Source organism: Polyodon spathula, chromosome 12 (assembly GCF_017654505.1).
Source record: "Polyodon spathula isolate WHYD16114869_AA chromosome 12, ASM1765450v1, whole genome shotgun sequence".
In the NCBI taxonomy this organism is placed as follows: domain Eukaryota; kingdom Metazoa; phylum Chordata; class Actinopteri; order Acipenseriformes; family Polyodontidae; genus Polyodon; species Polyodon spathula.
Genome location: NC_054545.1, coordinates 45,370,481 through 45,391,138, shown reverse-complemented (window position 1 = coordinate 45,391,138; position 20,658 = coordinate 45,370,481). Strand labels below are relative to the sequence as shown.

Genomic DNA, 20,658 nt, shown 5'->3' with positions numbered 1-20,658 from the left:
AGAGTGTAATGACAATGGCTCGGGGTGATGATTTTTACTGTTAAACCTAGAGAACCGACCCGTGCTGCCACCAGGAGGGGTGCCGAGCCTACAGATTGCTTGCAAAGCAGCCTCAGTACCAGTGGCTTCGCTGTAGCTACGCTGATTACTGCATTATTAGTGACAGATATCTTGCAACAATAATAAATATAAACTACTACTAGGCAAAGTACATGCAGACAGTTTGTAAAAAAAAGGCAAGGTACAGATAAATACTTTAAATAATAATCATTCAAATTGATCATGGTATTAAAATGAAGTTCGATTATTTCTTTTTTAATTTATTTTTTTAATGTACTGGTAAACTTTAAGAAATTAATTAGACAAACGTTTCGGCCGGTGCATTTACAAGTGCATACAGAAGGCACTGTTCCAAACATCTGTCTACTTGAATTTGTTAAAAAAAAAAAAAAAAAAAAAAATTTTATATAGTTTTATGGATTCCTAAAATGTTTCTCTAATACAATTTACTGCGATAAGCATGTGCTGTTCATTCTTAACTGAAGCTTTAAAAAATTCTTCAAATACAGTGGTAGACCACTCCGTGCACAAGTGCATCACAGCGCAGGAGAAACCAGCATGACTTCACGCTGCAGTCAGCCCTGCTCTGCATGCTCGCTCTTTGGATGAAGTGAGCGGCGTCTTTGCAAAAAAGCTTGTTTGCAGAAGGGTCCGGAAGTGGGCGGGCATTTAGACAGAGAAGGAGCGAGCAAGCGAGCTGCGTAACAACCGACTCAGAGAGAGAGAGAGAGAGAGAGGGAGGGAGAGAGAGAGAGAGAGAGAGGGAGGGAGAGAGAGAGAGAGAGAGAGAGAGACGGGGACGGGGGAGAGACACTTGCTTGATCGCAGTCGGTAGATTTTCTATAATTTTATATTAAAGAAGAACAGCTTCGACGTTTAGACGGAGTAAGTAGCTGTTTAATTACGTGGTTTTGACTTTGTGTTGGTGTTGCGCTGTTGCTCTTTGCTGGGATTGCAAAAGACGTTCAGTATTAGAGAAGGTAAACAGACCGCCAGACTCCTTGATTAGTAATATATAGGCTTCAGTTATAGTTAGGAGTCAGATCCAAAAAAAGCACGATAAAGGGTGGCCTTGATATTTTCATTGATTTAAACTTCTGGTAGTTATTTTGAAAGTACAGGTGTTGTGCAGTCTAATATTTGCTCACGTTCAATGGTTTCGCTTGTTTTTATAAATACATAAGTATCTGATAAAAGTGTTTTTGTTTTTTCTTTCTAAAAGTGTGCGTGCAGGGAAGTCTTCAGCAGTATATTTTACTAAAGCGACTGTCCGTCCATTGCCCCAGACTGTCAAATGAATGAAGCAAACGGCGATCAGTGTTTCTGCATAGATATTTGTAGGTTGTGTAGGTCGTCACAAAGTAATATATCTACAATATATATATATATATATAGGTATATATATATATATATATATATATATATATATATATAGATAGTATATAGATAGATAGATAGATAGATAGATAGATAGATAGATAGATAGAATCACGATCTGCAGTGTTTCAAGCACAGATGTTTAGTGTGGAATGTTGCAACAGACGAAAGTTTCACCAATCAAAAATACATATTTACACAGATGGGAGTGTGAGTTGATAACGTTTCAAACCAGTACAAATACAGACACGGCGTAATGTGGTTTTAAAAACATAAACTAACGAAAGACGGACAGATTTGAATATGGTGTGTAACTAAGTACAGTCACAGATAGCAACGCTGTTCTATACAACCACATTGGAAACACAGTCACAGCCAGAATTCAAGCATTATAATAATATCTACAATCCCAGGTTTAGGTTTGAATGTTTGTTTTGTAAATTTGGATAGTTAAGAAGACAAGAAAAGTGTAAGAGCAGACATTACCGGCTGTGTGCCCGAGCTGTCATGTTTAATTCACGAACTTGAACTTTGCTTTTACTTTTTTTTTTTTTTTATTATTATTTTTGTTGATGTTTTAATGGGAGGTATTGTATTTTTTTTAAGGCCTTTTGATTTGAAGTCATAAACTCGTGTCTTTAATATTTTAGGTTTTAACAAACTAAAAACCCCAGGTTTTAACACTTAAACAAAACCCCAAAACAAATATTTAAACCCAGTAAGGTAGACGTTCAGGTTCCTGCAGTAGATATGAACTGGGCATGGTAAAAGTAGGAAAAGCATAGTGACTCCATGCCAAGACTGAACCAACTAAAGGGCCTGTGGTCAAAACCATAGAGGGCACAGGAGGAGTTGTTGAAATGGCTCAGGTTATACAGTACAGTTCAATCAAAACCCCTTACTGGCATTTCGCTTTCTACACGTCTTTGGTTTAATACATTGACTTGGGGCCACTGTCTTCACAGTCCATTATCCAGCAGATAATTACCGCAGAGCTGGAGATTCTGGCTTTAAGTAAAACCTGGAATAGGTCGAACTGCTGAGCACTGGGGATCCGTTCCTCCAGTCAGCAGGAGGTTATTTCTTTCCGTCCCTGCAAGCGAAGTGTACAATGTGGGCTGCTTTTCATTTTAACGAGGCGTTGAACCTGTCAACTAAAGAATGAGGCTAAAAACAAGCCTTTTCAGCATCAGCTCAGTACGGCAAAAAAAAAATTCAAATAAATAATTCAAATAATAATAGTAATGTGTATTAAATTTTGTATAAAGACACAGAAACACATTTTTTTTTCTGTAGACGTTTGAAAGATAGATTGCTTTCTTTTTTTTTTTTTCAAAAGGGTGGGGGGAAAGTGGACGACCAAAATCTACCGTGGACAATCTTGATATGTATGGCAAGTGCCTACAAACAGATTTACAGAATCTGTACATGTTTTTGTAACCCCTGGTCTTTGGATGACAAATCTGTTTTCCTTTCGTCAATCTGCAGGCATCAAAGACCCCATATGCAGGGTGAATGACCTCCCATTAACCCTTAACACCCACTCACCCCCACCCACCCGTAACTGATCCTGAAAATCAGCAAGCACAGAATTCCACTGTGGTGATCCAGAAATAATCTGTTCTTTCGACACACAAAACTATGGCAAGGCTGGTTTGTAATCCCATTAGAAATGATATTGCTGTGCGCAGTGCGGTTGTTTTTTAAGTGGCGTGTAATGAGCGAGATTAACGTTGGTATAAACTCCCTGCTGTTGAATGAAAAGTGCTGCTCACCACGGCTGTTTATTGGTAAAAGAGAACTTTCAGGAATTTTGGAGGAAATAAGTGTTGGTGCTTTAAGGGTTAACTCTCATATAAAGTTGTAAACCAAATATCAAAATGAGTAGCTCATTTGAAGAGGGTATTCTTGCTTTGATTACAGGTTGTGAGTGTCTGCAGTTATGCAGGAAATTCTCCTGATCTTCTTGACTTCAGTAAACTTCACCGGTGGTCTCAGCCCTGTTGAGTATCTGAAATGGTGAAGACGCTGAACTTGTTGAGATGCAGTTGTTATATACTAGTTTCCTTATTTCCGAATATATATAATTTCCTCGTATGTAATGTACGTCTTAACTGTATGGTTACGATTCGAGACTGCGTTGCTCTCCCTCTCCAAATCCAACCTGTCTCATTGCCTAAATCCACTATTATTTTTTTCTCCTTCATGGTATTTAATACCAAATGGTTTACACCAGCCCCTGTGGGAATGCATCTGCGATTTATATTATAACTATATTGAAGTTATTCTGACAGGACACAGGTGGAATTGTCTTTAGAGTTTTGCCTTCTGTGGAAGTGGTGTGGGTAATTCACTGACCAGGAGACAGACAGGTGTAATTGAAAACACCACACAGGTGCCCAGTTTTATTTCAGGGGCACGTTGGGTTTCTTTAGCCCGCAGAGGGCGCTGTTGGTCCGACTATGGTGAACAGAACCACGGGAATACCAAGCAAGGGTAAACAGTTCATGCGCACTCGCAGGTGCTTCCAAACAATACTACAAAAATCGAAGGCCCGTGCGACCCGGATCACCGTCCTACGCTGCTGGCTACCTAGCCTGCTCAGCTATCCTTATTCAGGGATCTGCCCAAGGGTTCCCCTCCCTCACTGTCTCGCTCTGAACCTCCGTTCCGTTCCATTCGGTCGTGGACCAGCGTTTCCGCGCACTCTACGCGTTTAAAAGGGCAGATCTGAGGAAACAACAGAGCGTTAATTTATAGGGCTAACAATCTCCCAAGACGCGCCTCTCATCCATTCAGAGAGGGGGAAAGTCCACACACCCACTTTCCCACCTCCCCGTGTCACTGCCATGACTCACAGGCGGTTGTTGGACGACTACCGCCCTCTTCCTGCAGCCCGTGAACACACCAGCAGAGTCAGCACAGATCTCTCCCTGTTACACCTTCATTATTAGTATTTGGGGAATTGAAAACGTTTGACATCATGTTATCCACCCCCCTCCCCCACACTTAGAATCTAATACACTCAATAACTGTGTAACGGTATGAAGTGTCACCAGGGTTTTTTTTCCCCGGGCGAGTAACGAAAAGACATTTCACGCAGACAGACAGAGCTGTACTTTGGCACCATGAGACTAAAATCAGGAGACAGAATATACAGTAGCAGCTATAGAATGTTTTTTCTACCAATGCTCTTGTCTCTGTGCCAGTCTGCCACAGCCAGTACCCGGTGTTACAAGGGCTTGAGCATCTTAAGCCCTTTTCACACTGGCATGATCTACCTGGGTCGGAACCTGCCCGGGTCAGGACCCGGTGTCATGCGGGTCGGCTGTGTGATTCCACACTGCTTTTGATAAAGCAGGGTTGACCTGGGTGACAGACGCAAGCACTCAATGCGCGTATCAGTGCCCCGGAAGCAGCTTGTTACAGACTCTATCCAAGCTTCTCTGGATTGAACCATCGGCCCAAGTGTTGGTTACAGCAAATATTTCTTCATCCCTTCTGCAATCTGCCTCATACTGTGTCTCAAGCAACAAAATTATGGCTAAACAGAATAAAGTGACATGTTCCTTGTGGAAGTGAAACCTTCACACAGGCATGGCTGTTTGTTATTGCGTCGGCTGTCATGCATTTTGTCTCGCTCAACCCGGCTCAAAGTGTGACATTCCACATTCTGAAGTGGGTTGCTGGGACCCGGGTCTGACACATGAGAGGAGTGCCAGTGTGAAAGGGGCTTTATTGTGCTCTGTATGTTTAAGCTGAGATGGATTGAATTATCAAGTACTGTTGTGTTTTTTTTTTTCTCTCCAGCAATAAAGTCAGGGCAGTAACTCTTGATAGACAGCATCTATAGCACAGAAAGGGCATACACATTGTAGTCTTTGCAGAGCTAGGGTATCTGTTGTCTGTGGGGAGCTGTGGTCAAAAGTTGACACCATGATTCTACTACAGGACTTCCTCGTCTGATTGGAAGTTCCCCATGGCAGCTTGTCACTTTGTCTTAACCTTGCTTACCATGAATGTGCTTCTGTCTGTCAGTGACACTGCTGTCAAGTCTCTTCAAGCATGCTTTAGACATGTGCATTCTGTTGAGTCAAATATACTGTGCTTTTAAATTGGGCAAAACTGTGTTTGTGGGAAAATATATTTTTGTGCAGAGACATGTTGTCGCATTACGTTTTTAGTTTTGGAGTCAAAATAAAGTCTGCAATGCTGAACAACCTCAGAATCGTAAGGATATCTGTGAAGAAGCAGGCTAATGGGGGGGGGGGGGGGGTGATTAAACTATCTGAATTTTTATTTTTTATAATCAACTGAAAGTAACTATACTATTGGGCTCACTGACTGACTTTAGGGTGTGTCCATACCCAGAAATGTATATAGCCTCAAACCACAAAATGCCACACACTAACTTCACTTTCCTGCTGTGAGCGTTATGGCATACAGAGCTGCATTTCTGCTCCTTGTTCACAGGGTAGAGTTAAATATTAAAAGGGCTGTCGAAAGTGATTGTTTGCAAACTGAATCAACGCAAGTGATGGGAGGGTGTAGGGGGGTGTCTGTCATCATATCTCTTACTAACCATGCAGATGTTGTGCTGTAAGGCACTAGCATCTGATACCTTTTCACTTGAGGCAGTTGCTCTGCTCAGACTTTAAACCACTAATGTGTTTTATATATATATATATATATATATATATATATATATATATGCAGATTTATCATGTTTTTTATTATATAAAAAAAAAAATGTAAGTGTCCCTTCTTAAAAATCGAAAAAACAAACAACAAACCGAACAACTTCCAAGGCGGAAATCTTAAAGTGCCTTAAAAAATCTGGACTTTTGTTTTGAGGCTTGTTGAAGGTTTCCTTTAGAATTTCACTGAATCTTTTTACACATTTAATACTGTATGTCAAGCTTTGGAGAGCTGTGATTCACAGGACTGTACATATGGGTGGAATCCACACAATGCCTTGAGTAAAGTGGTGTGTTCACTCCCCAACCGTTATCTTTCACATAGTGAGAGGGCTTCCTTTTTTTCTTGTATTCTCTATGTTTAAAGTGCCAGGTATATACACCTGTTGAGTGAATGAAAGCTGTTTTAGCCAAAGACAGGCTTATTGGTGGGTGAACAAATTACATGCATTTTCTTTTTTTAAAGAATAAGAAGGAATAATTTAAGCAGGTGCAATTTTGAAGGCTTTAAATAGAATGTTGTTTGAAAGGGAATTTAAAGGAGTGTTAGTTTTTTTTTTTTCTGCTTCTACACTTTCGGTTTTATTTTTAGAAAGAAGAATTACACAGGAAGTCTCTGCCAAGATAAGAGAGCACTCTTCATGACAACACTTCAGTGCAGCTTGGAAGCACGTTGAAGGGTCATCAGAAATTACTGAACAGAAGCAGAGGCTAAAAGCTTTGCCTCACGCTGTAGAAGTAACACATTTTGCTTCATAATCTCGAAGGAACCCTGCTGGATGATATTCCGTTGCAACATATTGAATTAGTTAACGCTTTGTCGTTTTTCCTTACACCTAACAAAAAAAAAAAAAAACCTGACAAAAATAAAATGTGATATTTCAAAATCTAACAAGACATTTTTCTGTAAGCAGATTCTGGGGAGCTTGTCTGTTCCTGATCTGTGACTTGTTTTGATGCAGTTAGGTCACTCAGCCCCATAGCAGCTGGGACAGCAATCAAAAGTCAAGTCGCATTTTGAAAATCCTTAGGGTTTAGGAAGCAGGGATAACAATGACTGTGCAAATGAAAAACCAAGCAACATGGATCCACGTGAAAAGGGTGTTTACATTTGAATTAGTTTTTTTGTTCATTCAGGGAACTTTTCTGGGGCTGCTCGTTTTATATTTCCTTTTAAAATGTAAATTAGCCCAAGACACATGTGGACATTATTTGCTTTAAAAATATGCAAATGTAAACAAAAATTAATTAGGCTGTAAATACACAGTGTTGCTATGCAGTTTGCAGTAAGCCATCTCCATGCAAATCTTTAAAAAAACAAACAAATACAAAACAAACGGTAAATGTACAGTAACCTGCAACTGATGGCTTCTTTCTTATCTCGAGAAGTCCCTGCCTCCCTGGTTCTGCTTTCTTAATATCTCTGTCACGGTACTTTGCGCTCTTTCTTGATATTGCTAACAGCTGATAAGCAGCTTGGTTTGAATATCGATTTGGCTAGTCTAAGCAAACGGCCGGTAAGCATTGTGTTTATGAGGCTTGCTTTGTTTAATTCAAATGCATTTAAAAGCTACAGCAACACGCTGCCAATATGTGCAAGCATGCGTTCCATCATAAACACATTGCACACACAAAAAAAAAAGCTTTCTTCACTGGTGTATTGAAATGTCACTGCTGCTCACAGCTGACTGACACATGCACACAGCCTGTTTCTCTTAAAGGGGAACGCACCAAAAGGCCGATTTGCTAGAACACTTTCTTTCTGTTTCCACTGTGGAAGCTGCATTTGCTGCCAGTGCCATTACTCTCGTAGCCTACTTTTACTATTAATTTCTTTAGCGAGGTGGTTAATTGATCAGGGCGGTTATGTGACGTTCCACTGTACTAACCTTTGCAGGACATGTCTTACCCATTGCATTAAAGAAAATAATGCAGATTTGCTTGAAGAAGGGAATTGTAGTTTTGTCTTGATGCTCAGTTCAGTAGACTAGACCCTCCCCTCCCCCACTTCACTCCCAGCTCAGGTCATGTCAGGACATGATGATGATTACCTTGGAGATACTCTGTGCAACATGAGCAGATTGCATCTGCACACCCAGGCCGTGGTATTTAAGGGAGTCGTTCCCTGCCAGGGAATTCTTCTTCAGGGTCTTTGCAGTCATCCCAAGGGTGCCCACTGCACATCTAAAATACTGGAATGGATTGCTGAAGGTAACATAAACCCTCCAGATATTTCTTTTACACCCGTTTTCAAGGTTAGTACGGCTCAACACTATATGCTGGATGCGCTTTTGTTTTCCTGTTTTTGTCTTGCCAACGAATCTCTTTTCAAGTTTTGCAAACCTTATTATTATTATTTTTATTTTTTTTGGACGTTTTGTGCTGTTTTATTTTATAGTGGGAGTGCAACTCAGTCTTGCATACCTTCAGTGCGGGGGGGTAGAAAGGATGTATTTGGTTTGAACAGACCTACTGCTGTTCGAGAGAACTCCGATTCCTGCCCAGGATGGTATATTAAAATAGATCACAGGTATGTTTTCAACATTTATTCTTAACCCCAACCCCCTAATCACCCTAGATATTAAATCATAAACTGGAATTAGGATATCTTGCTCCTTTAGAACTCTCCTGCCATCCTCAATGTATTATTGTTATTTTGATGATCAGTTTGTTTTTGTTAGGAAATGTGTTTATTTTTAATGTGTGAAAGGCGCTGTAGAAATTGTTGCTTTTTCCATAATGCAATACGAAGCAATTGTAATGCAATGAAATGTATATAGCGGGACCCAAGTGTGTCGCAGTTAGAGGAAGCCCTTTGTTCTGTGTGCTTGGATGCGAGTCTGTACTACCAAAGGATGAGTTAAGCTCCTGGCAACACTGGGAATCGCTCAAGCTGCCTTTCTATTCAGGGGGATTCCTGTGCTTAAAGTTATACAAACATTAACAGGGCTCTTTACAAACCACAACTGACAAACTAAAAGTAACAGCTAATCATTGAAGTGTGTGTGGGTATTGAACCAGTGTTTGCCTTAATACTGTGTTTTGACCTTCAGTAGCTTCTGCAAGTTTTGAGGTATTTGCCCAAGTTTAGCACCAATCTAAACCGTCCATACCTAACTGGGGCAGTTTGAGAATTGAGGGGAAATTACAGCGTGTTATTCCAAGATTAGCGCAGTCTAGACCAGTCTTCCACAAACAGCAAAACCTCTGCTGGGATTTCTTCAACAAAATTAGATGCAGCAAAAGAGCTTGATTCTAATAGCTGCTAACATGTATGCAGTGCAATGCAACTATAGTCCCACATGGTTTAAATGCGGTTTCGATCAGGGCTTAGAGAGATATGTGGGTACTATGTGTTCTTACTAGAATAACTTACAACACCTTCACACTGTTTTGTTTTCCAGCTAATTCAAAACGAAATAATAAATCGAATATTTGTTTACATTTTGATACTCAAACAGAAAAAAACAAAACACATGTTCGTTCCAGGACTAGGCAATATTTTTAAAAAGCGCATGCCGGGTCGTACCTGATTTTTGCCCATTTTACCAAGGTCAAAAAATGTTCTTAATCATTAACACTGTGTGTAATACTCAGGAATACCTTTCTGACTACAGAAGGGTAAATAAGAACGTTCTTAGTACTGATTTTAAGGTAGAGTAATTTACAAAAATAAAGTTAGCATTTTTACATAAAAACGTAATTCAGTGACGGACTATAGTTTGAAGGCAATGGCATTTTTTTTATTTTATTTTTTTAATTTAGAAGTATCGAATTTTTTTCTCCCCAATTTTAGCGGGCCTAATTGTTATCCTCGGCCCCTGCTAGCAACCCCGTCGCCGACTCTGGTACAGAGGCTAGCTCACGCGTCCTATCCGTCATTTTACACACTGCGGATCCACAGCGAGGCCACCAGACCTGGAGTGCCGGAGGACAACGCAGATCTGGAGGCTCCACTGCACTGAGCCGTGGATTCCCCTGCCAACTTAAGCCCTCCCTACCCAGCCAGTGCTCGGCCAATTTTCCGCCACTCCCTGGGAGCTTCCTGTCACGGTCAGCTGTGACCTGGCCTGAACTCGAACTTGTGATCCCCACACTATAGGGCGCATTGGCGTGAAGCGCCTTTGCTGGATGCGCCACTGGGGAGCCCCTGCAATGGCATTTTTGAAACGTGCATGTGAGTATTCTATATCTGGATGCTTTAGCACACTACCACTAGTGCCTTGTGCCTCCTCCACCCTCCACCCCCAGCAAAGAAAATGGACTGTTTCATATACTAATGCATACTCACTTTTTCAAACTTCATCATTGTGGACAAGAACAAAAAAAATAAAAGGTCCATAGGAAAGGTCTCCACTCCAAGCAGCAGACCACGAAGCCCATCCAAAGTACTACAGTCATATTTGTGAGCGTTTTATTTCCCCCTTTGCAAAAACTGTAAGTTGTACTGTGGATTAAAAGGCTTTGATAAACGGGACGCCACTATTTATCTTAAAAATGAAGATTAATGAAATTTCTGCTTTGAAATTGCTGGGAGCTTCAGGAATTCTCGTAGAACAAGATTATTCAGATAGGTTTAAAAAAAAAAAAAAAAAAAAAACCCTGTGATATTGAATACGATAAATTGAGAACGTTGTACTGTAATATTGCTGTACACTGGATTTATTGCACAATTTATAAAGCGTCTACAATCTAATCAATACTTGAAACGCCTTGGCAAAGGATATTGTTTTGAAAACGGGACTGTGCGTATTTTAGAGATGATGAATGCATTTCCAGTGTTTCACTCCAGTTAAACGAGAGAGTAGGCGTTCATGACAGCAACTCGAGGAGACAGCTTCAGGAAATGCTTGAAATCTGCAGTATGATACGATAACATTAGGGTACAGAATACAATGAAGTAACCCTAGGATGAACTAATGTGCCGTGTAGGGGCTTGCACAAGGTTACTCATCTGCAGGGTTGTGTTTCCTGCAGTTCTGAGTGCCGTTCTCTTTCCTAGCTCTATATACAGTACAGGTCTGCAGTATCAAATAGATCTGCTATTAGATTTTTTTAAGGTAGACCCCAGTTGCTTCATGGAAGATGGTTTTACAACGAAGTCTATGCATTGTACTGAAAACTATATGAAGAAGGTTACAGATTGACAAACTGTATTGGCATTTTCATGTCAGCAGCTGTCAAAGAAGGCAGAATGCGGAGTGCATTTTGGAGGGGAAAAAAAGCAGCAATCAGGGACTGCTGCACAAGTGGAACACGGCAGGTAATATTTAATTTGGTAATTTTTTACATTTTGAAATGCGTCAATTCAGTTTGTAAGAATCCTTAGCACTGCCCAAGGTAGTAGGACATTTTCAGGAAAAGCCAGTCGAAACGGAAGGACACGTGTGCGACAGCTAGCCAGGTGATGGTGTAGCAGCTTCAAAACAATTGGGGATAATTCAAACAAGCTATTTATGTCTACCCTGGGGCTAACGGTTCACTAAGTGATGAGTGTCGATCTTCAATTCTATTAAATTCTTCTGAGAATTCTCAGGGAGGCAGGGTCTCTGGAACCACTCCACTCAGCTTTCTCCCTGCAGTCGATCAGAGAACACTTAGTGAGCAACACAATAGTGTGCTGCACGTGGCATTCTCAGAACTCAATGCCTGTGCCTTTTTGTCAAGGTTGATGGATCTGTCAGCTGGGCTGTTTCTGTTTTTTGCAAGTGGGAATGAGGATCCTAGCTAGCCTTGATTACACTTTGGGTTTTACATCACATTATACTGTAACATGAATACTGTGGTGCAGTAATAAACCGTGTGCTCCCCGGGCTGATGCAGTTAAATGCTGTGGCGGGGAATGTCATAGATTGATTGTACTACAGGGTAGTGTGTGTGTCAGTGTGTGTGTAACAGGCTGCTTGATTGTGGGTGGCTGCATTCGCTGCTGAGTGACAGGCAGGAGATTGAGACGGAAGATGAAGTTGATATGCCCCACAGGCGCGCAGGTTTATTTACACGCACACACAGTGAGAATAGCTCATGTGACTCCTCTGCCAACAGTGGTCGCTCACTGAGGACATACGGGCAGCGAAACGGCGTGCAGTACTCCCTAAGGCACGGAGGCCCCACTTCATACACCTGGCTCACTCTACATGAGTGGGACTTACAATCCCTGAACTCATCTTCTCTGTTCAGTTATAACCAAACCCCGCCTACTAGCAGGGCCGTCGGCCGTTTCGCTTCTGATCCTGGGTCACTCTCTCGCCGATCAGGATTACACAGTCTTGGTGTCCTGGGGACGTGGACGGGGTTCAGCCCATTCTCTTTGGCTTTGCAGCAGCCCCCAGGTGAATAAAGCGGACCTCTTTATACCTGACACCCTGCCGGAACACACCTACCTGCTGATTATCTACAGTTGGCAATCGCACACCGCAGGCAAGATTTCCCAGGAGCGGCAGGTACTTCATTAATTACAATAATTACATACATTCATTCACATACAAAAACCCTCTTCACGTGCACTGTGCGAGGATGCAGTCTGCTTGAAAACAAAACTGTGATTGTATTTTTTTTCCCCATTCAAAATTAATTCAAATAATCCAAATCAGTAATATTCAAAATTTTACAATTTTACGATCGCTTCTGTGACGTGCTTTTTTAAATGACGCATTGGAGAAAGGGGAACGCAGTGTAAAAATGTACAGTCTGTATGTTATGTATGTTACAGTACAGTGCTATCGGCACTATACAGTGTGGCCTTGTTCACAAAATTAAAGATGGTTTTTAAGGATTTTTTTTTTTTTTGTTAAACTGTGGTTGTAAACATTCTCTGGGCTTTGAAACTGGGAATAAAACCTTTTCTTAAGCAGTTGAAATATTTTTTTTGTGAACAGAAAACATTTTAAAAGTTCTTGGCAAAACTTTAAGTAATCCTTTGGCTGTTTGGTTTGGCAGTGAATGTTTTCCTCAGATTATTTTAGCTTTAACAATCAAACATCCTCTGTTTACACAAAACGACCGGACAGTACGGTAGCTAATTTGCGTTAAGAAAAATAACCCATTTTAAGTAAAACTACCAAGCTGGTTGCTCTAGTTTTACTTAAAATGGGTTATAGAGCAACCGAGCAACCAAGACTGAAAGAGACCACAGACTGACGTAACAGTGCTGTAACATTAATTTACACTGCAGCTAATGAATATGCATTCTTTATTATAATAAAACAGCTGCCAGCCTTGTTGCAATGTATGTGGATCTGGATGCATCAATTGATACAGTAGGTCTTGTGATTTGAACAGAGCATCTCCTGTGCTGTGTGTCTACAATACATCCACATGGTAAACTGGCGGACTGCTGGACGAAATGGGTTTTTCTTTAATCTATTGGAATGACAACGTAAGTCGGGGAGTCGCACACTTGATCCAGAGCAAATAAGGTCCATGCAACTGCCTATCTACCGATAGACATTATCTTTACATTAATACAGTGAGAGGTAGTACTCTAGCATGCTAACCTGAGATTTTTCTCTAACTGCGTTTGATTTCTAACAGCCCTGTGCCTCACTGTACCGGGTGCAGCTGGTGCAGGCTGGTTCATATTCTATCTCATTTTAAAAGGGGCGTGAAATTGCATATTCACTTACATGTTTACTGAACCCTTACATTTTTTTATGTTGTTTGCAGTCATTCTGCATGGTTTCTTGGGTTGTGTTAACTCAGTAAGTGCCCTCATTTGAGGACAGACTACTTTTAATTTTTAATTTTTTGGAACATTTTAAATGGCACCTACCTGTTATTTGAGTCCTCTCTTTAACTATATTGTTAGGTTAACTTACTCCTTATTTAGTTAGCCATTAAAGTTAAGTCTAAATTGAATGTATCAAACTACACAAATACAGCACCTGTACAGCTTGTATTCTGTGTGTGTGTGTGTTTTTTTTAAAAAATTTTTTAAAGAAAGTACATAATAGATCAGTGTGCAATTATCTGGGTTCATTAGCTATCTTCAGTTGTACAAAAGTGTCCAAAAGTTTTGTATCGTTTGGAATTTTAGGAAAAGTGTACTGAACATAATTTAGATATTTTATTTAACATCATGTAATCAAAGAAACTACAAAATTATATTGCAAAAGTCTACCGGAAGCCATACTAATAGTACAGTATTTCAAAATGTCACATTTTCATTCAGTGAGTTTTACTACAGTTTTTACTACAAAGTGGTAATTAATTCAGTATGCTAACGTAACATTATTCAGCATGTTTTATGCGACCCTTTATGAAGCAAAGTGAGTCAGTTCTATAGATGCATAACCTTAAGCCTTAGCTGTACAGGACAATAATTGCCTACCATGTGCCAGAGCCTTATGATCTGCCGCTTTGTATCCTTTTGTTTTGCTGGTAATACACTGCTGTGCAGTAGAGGGCACTAGTGCGTATTAATATAAAGACCCTTTCCACCTACATTACATATGTCTGTGACATGCAACCATTACTAAAACGCAGCTCCAGAACTCCTAGTCAAAGCACTTTAACACTGTACTGTGTACTGTGCAGTACTGTCAGTATCCTCTGCATATTGAATTGAGGATTAATGCCTTTTTGTGTCAGTCGCCTGCTTTTTGCTGTGAACAGCTTGGCTGCCTGTAATTTCCATTACATCAGAGTAGATGTTAAAACTTCATGCTGATTTGAACTCGGCTCTCGCCAAGATAAGCACCAACTAAGACGTAGCTTTACAGTAAACTAATGTGATCCATCTGCATCTCCATCCATTTGCGTTGCTTTCCATCTGATGATGTAGCTATCCTTCAGTTGGTGTTGATTGCCGAAGTACAATGCTGGCTCCAGGAATCAGCTTATTTTGCCTCCCCAGCGCATCAGCACACACAACGGCTGTGATGCTGGCTCTGGGGATCAACCCAGTGCGGTCTCCCCAAGCGCATCAGCATGACAACCGTCTGGATTGAGCTAAGTGAGGTACATGTGGTAGCCATATCAGTCCAGAGATGATAGACTAAGAGAAGGAGATGTGATACCTTTTATTGGACTAACTAAATAATAATTATTAATAATAATAATTATAATAAGTGAATAATTATTATTTATTAGTCCAATAAAAGGTATCGCATCTCCATCTCTTTGTCTATGGTTTTCTGACGTAACCGTTAGACAGTTATGGATTTACTGTAAATGGTTTGTGCTGAGTGCCAGCATGCATCAGTTGTGCTGAGAATCTGGTCACGGACCTTGATGTCCCTGATAAAAGTACAATAGATTTCGATTATTTTTGTTTCTTTTATTATGCCTGGCCAACACTATGGTTTATTGCACTGTGTCAGTTGTTTGAAAAGGGTCATGTTTGTGGGAATTTTTTTTGTTTTTGTTTTTGTTTTGTTTTGTTTTAATTTAGAGTGACCAATTTATTATTTTTATTTATCCCCCCCCCCAGTTTAGAATGTCCAGTGATGTTTTTTCTCATCACCACAGGAAGTCCCCACACAGCACAGACATTCTGTGGGCTGTACCATTACACCTGCAGGGTGTTGTGAGTACACAGTACCCCTGTATCTGTCAGTAACTTCTACAGCGCTGTCGGGAAAGGCCGTGTTTGCACTGTAGCTTTGCTGGCTGATTAGATAATATTAATACTGTGGGTCGTTCAGCAGCATAATGAAAATTGTGTCATAGCAGCTGGTACAGGAATATATGTCCTAAATTAACATTTTTACTGACCCCCAGGCAATGTATTATTATTATTATTATTATTGTTATTGCTGTTATTATTATTATTATTATTTTTTGTAGGACATTAAGAAGAATAGTAGCCTCTTGTTTTTTCATGAGGGGCACTGTAAGTAAAACAATACTATTTAACAAACCGTGTCTCAATCGCTTTTTTTCTGAATGTAAATTCAAGGAGCCGGCAGGGTGGCTAAGTTGTTCTCTGGTTTTGATTCATTGCCATTCTCGCTTGTAAATTGCAATGGGGTTTGAACACCTGAATAAGATTTCCTATGACTCCCGGTCCAGTATCTTGTTATGGTGCCTAACTGGAAATGATGCAGTAGTGCACCTAGTTGCTATAGTTGCTGGCAGTACTGTGAAAGTTATTCGGACAGTCAAATTGAGAAACTTGGCTTTGATTTATCTGGCAACTAATAAAATATATATTCGTATGCAGACAGATATCTGCAGCCGTCCTTCAGATGAGACGTAAAACCGAGGTCCTGTTATAAGCGACTCTGCCGAAGCAACAGTTGTTGATGCATAGTTTACCCCCTGGTCTCTGTAAATCGCTTTGGATTAGAGCGTCTTCTAAATGACTTATTATTATTATTATTATTATTATTATTATTATTATTATTATTATAATAGGCTAATGCTATAGCACATCTTGCAAAGTTGTGGTGCTCGCCCTATATACATTTATGACATGTGATACGGTGTAATTACATATAGTGCAATACAGTACTATTTAACTTTGCCTACAGCACTGTAGATAATAGCCCAGGCAATTAACCACTAAAAAAAACACTAAATCAGTACATTCGTGATTCACTGAAGTGCATGGCATTTTTTTTTTTGTCTTTGTGACATTAATGGAAGGTACATAAACAGCTGACATTTATGTGCAGCAGTGAGTTTCAGTATGTGCCTTTCCTATGACTACAGTGTGCACATGGAACGGATGAGTTGATCTGGTGGACACCTCCACTGTGCAACCAGGACTGAGTAGGATCTTCCAAAACAGAAGCCAGCCAGTTCCTGGTATAGCTGTGCCCCATGTGCGCTGTTAATTTGAGTTGAATCACTGGGGAATCCCCCAGATGTAACCATGCTTTAAAAATTCCATCGCTCATATAGCACAGTAGACTTTTGAGTTTGAAAAACTGAAAGAGAACTTGAGTGAGCCTGAAAATACAGATGATTTCTTTTTTGAGCTTTACTCCACACAGGGGCTTCCCAAAGCAATTCTACAGAACTACCGTATTTGCTCGAGAATAAGTCGAGAAATTTAAAGCAAAAACGCTGTTCTGAAGTTGGTGGGGTCGACTAATGCATGAGCAAACCTGTGAACCGATCTATAATTTATAGTAAAAGCCTGTATTTACTGATTGTGATGACCGGCAGCAGCATGAACGCTATGGAGGGGCATAATAATAATAATAATAATAGTAGCAATAATAATATTACCTTTTCTATTGTGTGAGAAATGGCAGCACCTCCATTGTTGTGGGCAAATCCTTGTTGCCCTTGTTGCCACGACAAATGCTTCTAATTTCTCTCAAATCAAAACTCAAACATCAAAATTTGGCGAAAACGATTCTGTGACATTGTCTATGTATAAAAAAATGAATCCCGGGTTGGTTTACATCCAGGCAGTTTCATCGAGTTACAGCCAGACCACACCACCCCCCACATTCCACTGAAATACATACTTCAGTGTGGGCTAGGAAGGAAGTGGGTGTGGGACTGATTTACTAAAATAATACTATTGTACTGTGTTGTAATAAGTGTCAAAATGGCGCATGTGGCCGTTCTAGGTAGACATGCTTATAAAATTGTTTTTCCAAATCTGCCGCTCAGATGTTGTCAGGATATCTAATACATATATTTAGGAAAAAAAAAATGATACCCAAACCTCGCCATACAGTGGTGGGGTCGACTTTTACTCGAGCAAATACGGTACTTGCTTTCTTTTGTTTTCAAATCTCTGAAAATCACTTGTTTTCAACCCCCCCACCCTTACACATTTTTCAAATCCTAATCATAACTAAGTGGCAACTCAGCTCAGTCAGGACTCAGAGCTGCGCTCTCCTGATTGCATGACTCTGTGCATAGCACACAGGTGAGCCCTAGATTGGTGAAGAACTCTCCTTAAGGGCTTACATTGCACAGAATCCCTGAGACGTTAACTTGAAAAAAAAATTCTTGTTGCATCCAGTGCAGGGTCAAGTGACCAAAAATAGTTTGTGCTGTGCTGGCCAAATAAATAGCGCCCCCTGATGCCACCCTACAATAAACGACATGCCATGGTCAGCCACAGCATCACAGGTTTCTCTGGGCGACTCATTCATATACATGGCTGTTTAGTAATGTGCATATTGACTGCAGATTTGACCTTATAATGGAAAACCATACGCTTTTGGGTAAAAAACAATTCTCTAGGACTTGGCTTTCAGAAAACTCTTTCCTTTGATTCTGTATGCTGGTTTTGGTCTTAATGCAACTTAATGCACTAGCCCATCCCTTTATGCGTGTGTGTAACAGAATGGCATACAGTCACGACTCGCATATCTGATTATTTCATTTTGGCCAGTTCCAACCCTTGTCTTTTTCAGGGAACACAAAAAAGATGCAGTATAAAAATACATAGCTGAAAGGGCTGTGTTTTTAAATAAGCAGGCTTCTATTTAGATGTACTCTATTGGTTTTGTTGGTACAGTACTGTGTTTTCAATGGAAGTAGTATTTTAATTCAGAACGATATGATTCTGAAAATATCGCTTGCCAGAACTAAAGAGATGACACGTGGACTGTAACACAGTACATACTTTTAAATCCGGTACGTATTGTAGCAGTATGTAAAATTTCCCATTAATAACACAACACAAAAGAGAAAACGAAATGTTATTCATGCACAGAACTGCGTAAAACATAAAAGGTAGTGCAATTTAGCAAAACCAAAAGATTAAAAAACACAAAAACAAACCCACAGTTTCCCAAGTCATATTCTAAACAGCAGAATATAGAGCTGGATAAGGCCCTAATGTCACAGTTCATGTGCAGAGGAAAATGCACAAAAACAACAAAAGATCACAGATAAAAAAAAAAAAAAAGACGTCAGAGTATCTAAAACTGCTTAATGATTAACTGTTACATACAGGGTCTGAAATCGCGTGCGACAGGTAAGTGCATTCATTTATTACATATGTGTTTGTGTGTGTGTGTGTGTGTGTGTGTGTGTGTGTGTGTGTATATATATATATATATATATATATATATATATATATATATATATATATATATATATATATATATATATATATATATAAATGGGGATTGATTCTTAATACAAGGGAGGTAAAACGTCACTGACGTGTATTGGTGATGAATATCCGAGTGTTGACTATCATTAACATCAAAGCACTGGTGTGTCCTATTAAACTCCTAGTAAAACAAGGAATGGATCAGACCGCTCTGCAATGGGTCTTATACGTCCGTCCCCATGGTGAAGTTTTTCCAAAACCATTTATTTTTTATTATTAAGCACAGGCTGTACTGAAAAGATTTTCCTCTGCCCTGCAGTTCCTGTATTTCAGTGGGAACCAAGTGTTTTGCACAGAGATGTTTTGGTGGACACTTTTAACCTGAACCCTTTGTTGCTGGGAAGGCCTGCTTTTTAGACGCGCTCCGACGATTTGGAAAGACGATTATAAATCCTCAAGATACAAGACGGTCCTGAAACCTGTTTGAAATATATTTTGCTTACTTGTGTTGGCTCCTTGCATTGATTCTCTTGTAAAAGTTTGGGGGTGTAAACGCAGGCATATCAGACTAATCCCATTCTTGTCAAAGGTGCTAATGATTAATAAGAAAGAACAGAGCATGTTTTGCTGTAATGTTTGTGACTGCAGATGTAAGTATATGCTGTAGGTCAATTTCATCCTGTTTGTATCGTAATGCTTCATAACATCTAGCATTCACCTGTTCATTGTTGTTATAGAACAGTGAGATGATCTGTTCATGCAGCACTAAACGGTTTAGCATGCAGACAAAAGGACAGGATTTATTCGCTTTCAACAGGGCTTGTTTGGTTTTACCCCACCCCCTTAAAAAGACGGGTAATTCCAAGCACGCCTCTGTGTTACACACACACACACGCCAAGTGAACAAACATGGCAATAAACCTCCAAGTAAATCCAGAGAAGATACCAAGAGTATTCTGTCTTGTAGGGCTGTGCTGACAGTCATACTCATAATTGCCTTTAAGAAGTACAGTAATCTGTCGTGTATCTGCCCCAACTGTTTATATAAAAAAATAAATGAATAAATAAGAAATCTGGAGCTGATGGCGAAGTCCTGATTGGCTGGGGGGCGTGAGGGGGGAGCCTTCCGCGCAGCTCAAGGCGGTTGCATTGCCATGGCTATACAGACAGGCGCAGAGTAAAAGAGTGGTTTGTTTACATCCAGGAGAGCGTCTGTTCCAGATGAAAATGACAACAAGGGATTTAGGGGCGCTCCCTAATAAAAGCTGAATCTCAAAACAGTAATTGTGTGAAATACAGTCATATATTTCAGCAGCGTATAATGGGATTTAAAACAGGATTCATTTATTTGTTTTTTTAAACATCCATTCTTACTCTGGTGCCACCACAGTCAGATGCGCGACGGTATTCAGTCAGTGGTTGTTGCCATTGATTGGCACGCAGTTGTAAAGGTGAGGAGAGCTGTAAAAGCTTCAAGTGTCGGATCTCTCAATCAAAGTCACTGGCAACTGAAAACTGGCCCCTATGGTTCATCACTGCCAACTGGGTCTAATT

At 40.2% G+C, this 20,658-nt stretch overlaps 1 protein-coding gene across 2 annotated transcripts in view; it reads left to right on the top strand.

Annotated features, from left to right (window-relative positions):
* The first annotated feature begins 831 nt into the window (after positions 1 to 831).
* Positions 832 to 20,658, top strand: part of LOC121324059 (signal transducer and activator of transcription 5B-like) — a 36,900-nt gene continuing 17,073 nt past the window's right edge. The window contains exon 1 of one of the 2 annotated variants that reach the window (XM_041265479.1): positions 832 to 945. Coding sequence is in view for 1 of the 2 variants with exons in the window: in XM_041265478.1 (XP_041121412.1) it covers positions 11,302 to 11,397 (96 nt within the window). In the remaining variant the exon portion in view is untranslated. Of the gene's footprint in view, positions 946 to 11,151; positions 11,398 to 20,658 lie in introns of those variants that run through there. The other variant, XM_041265478.1, reaches the window with a different exon arrangement.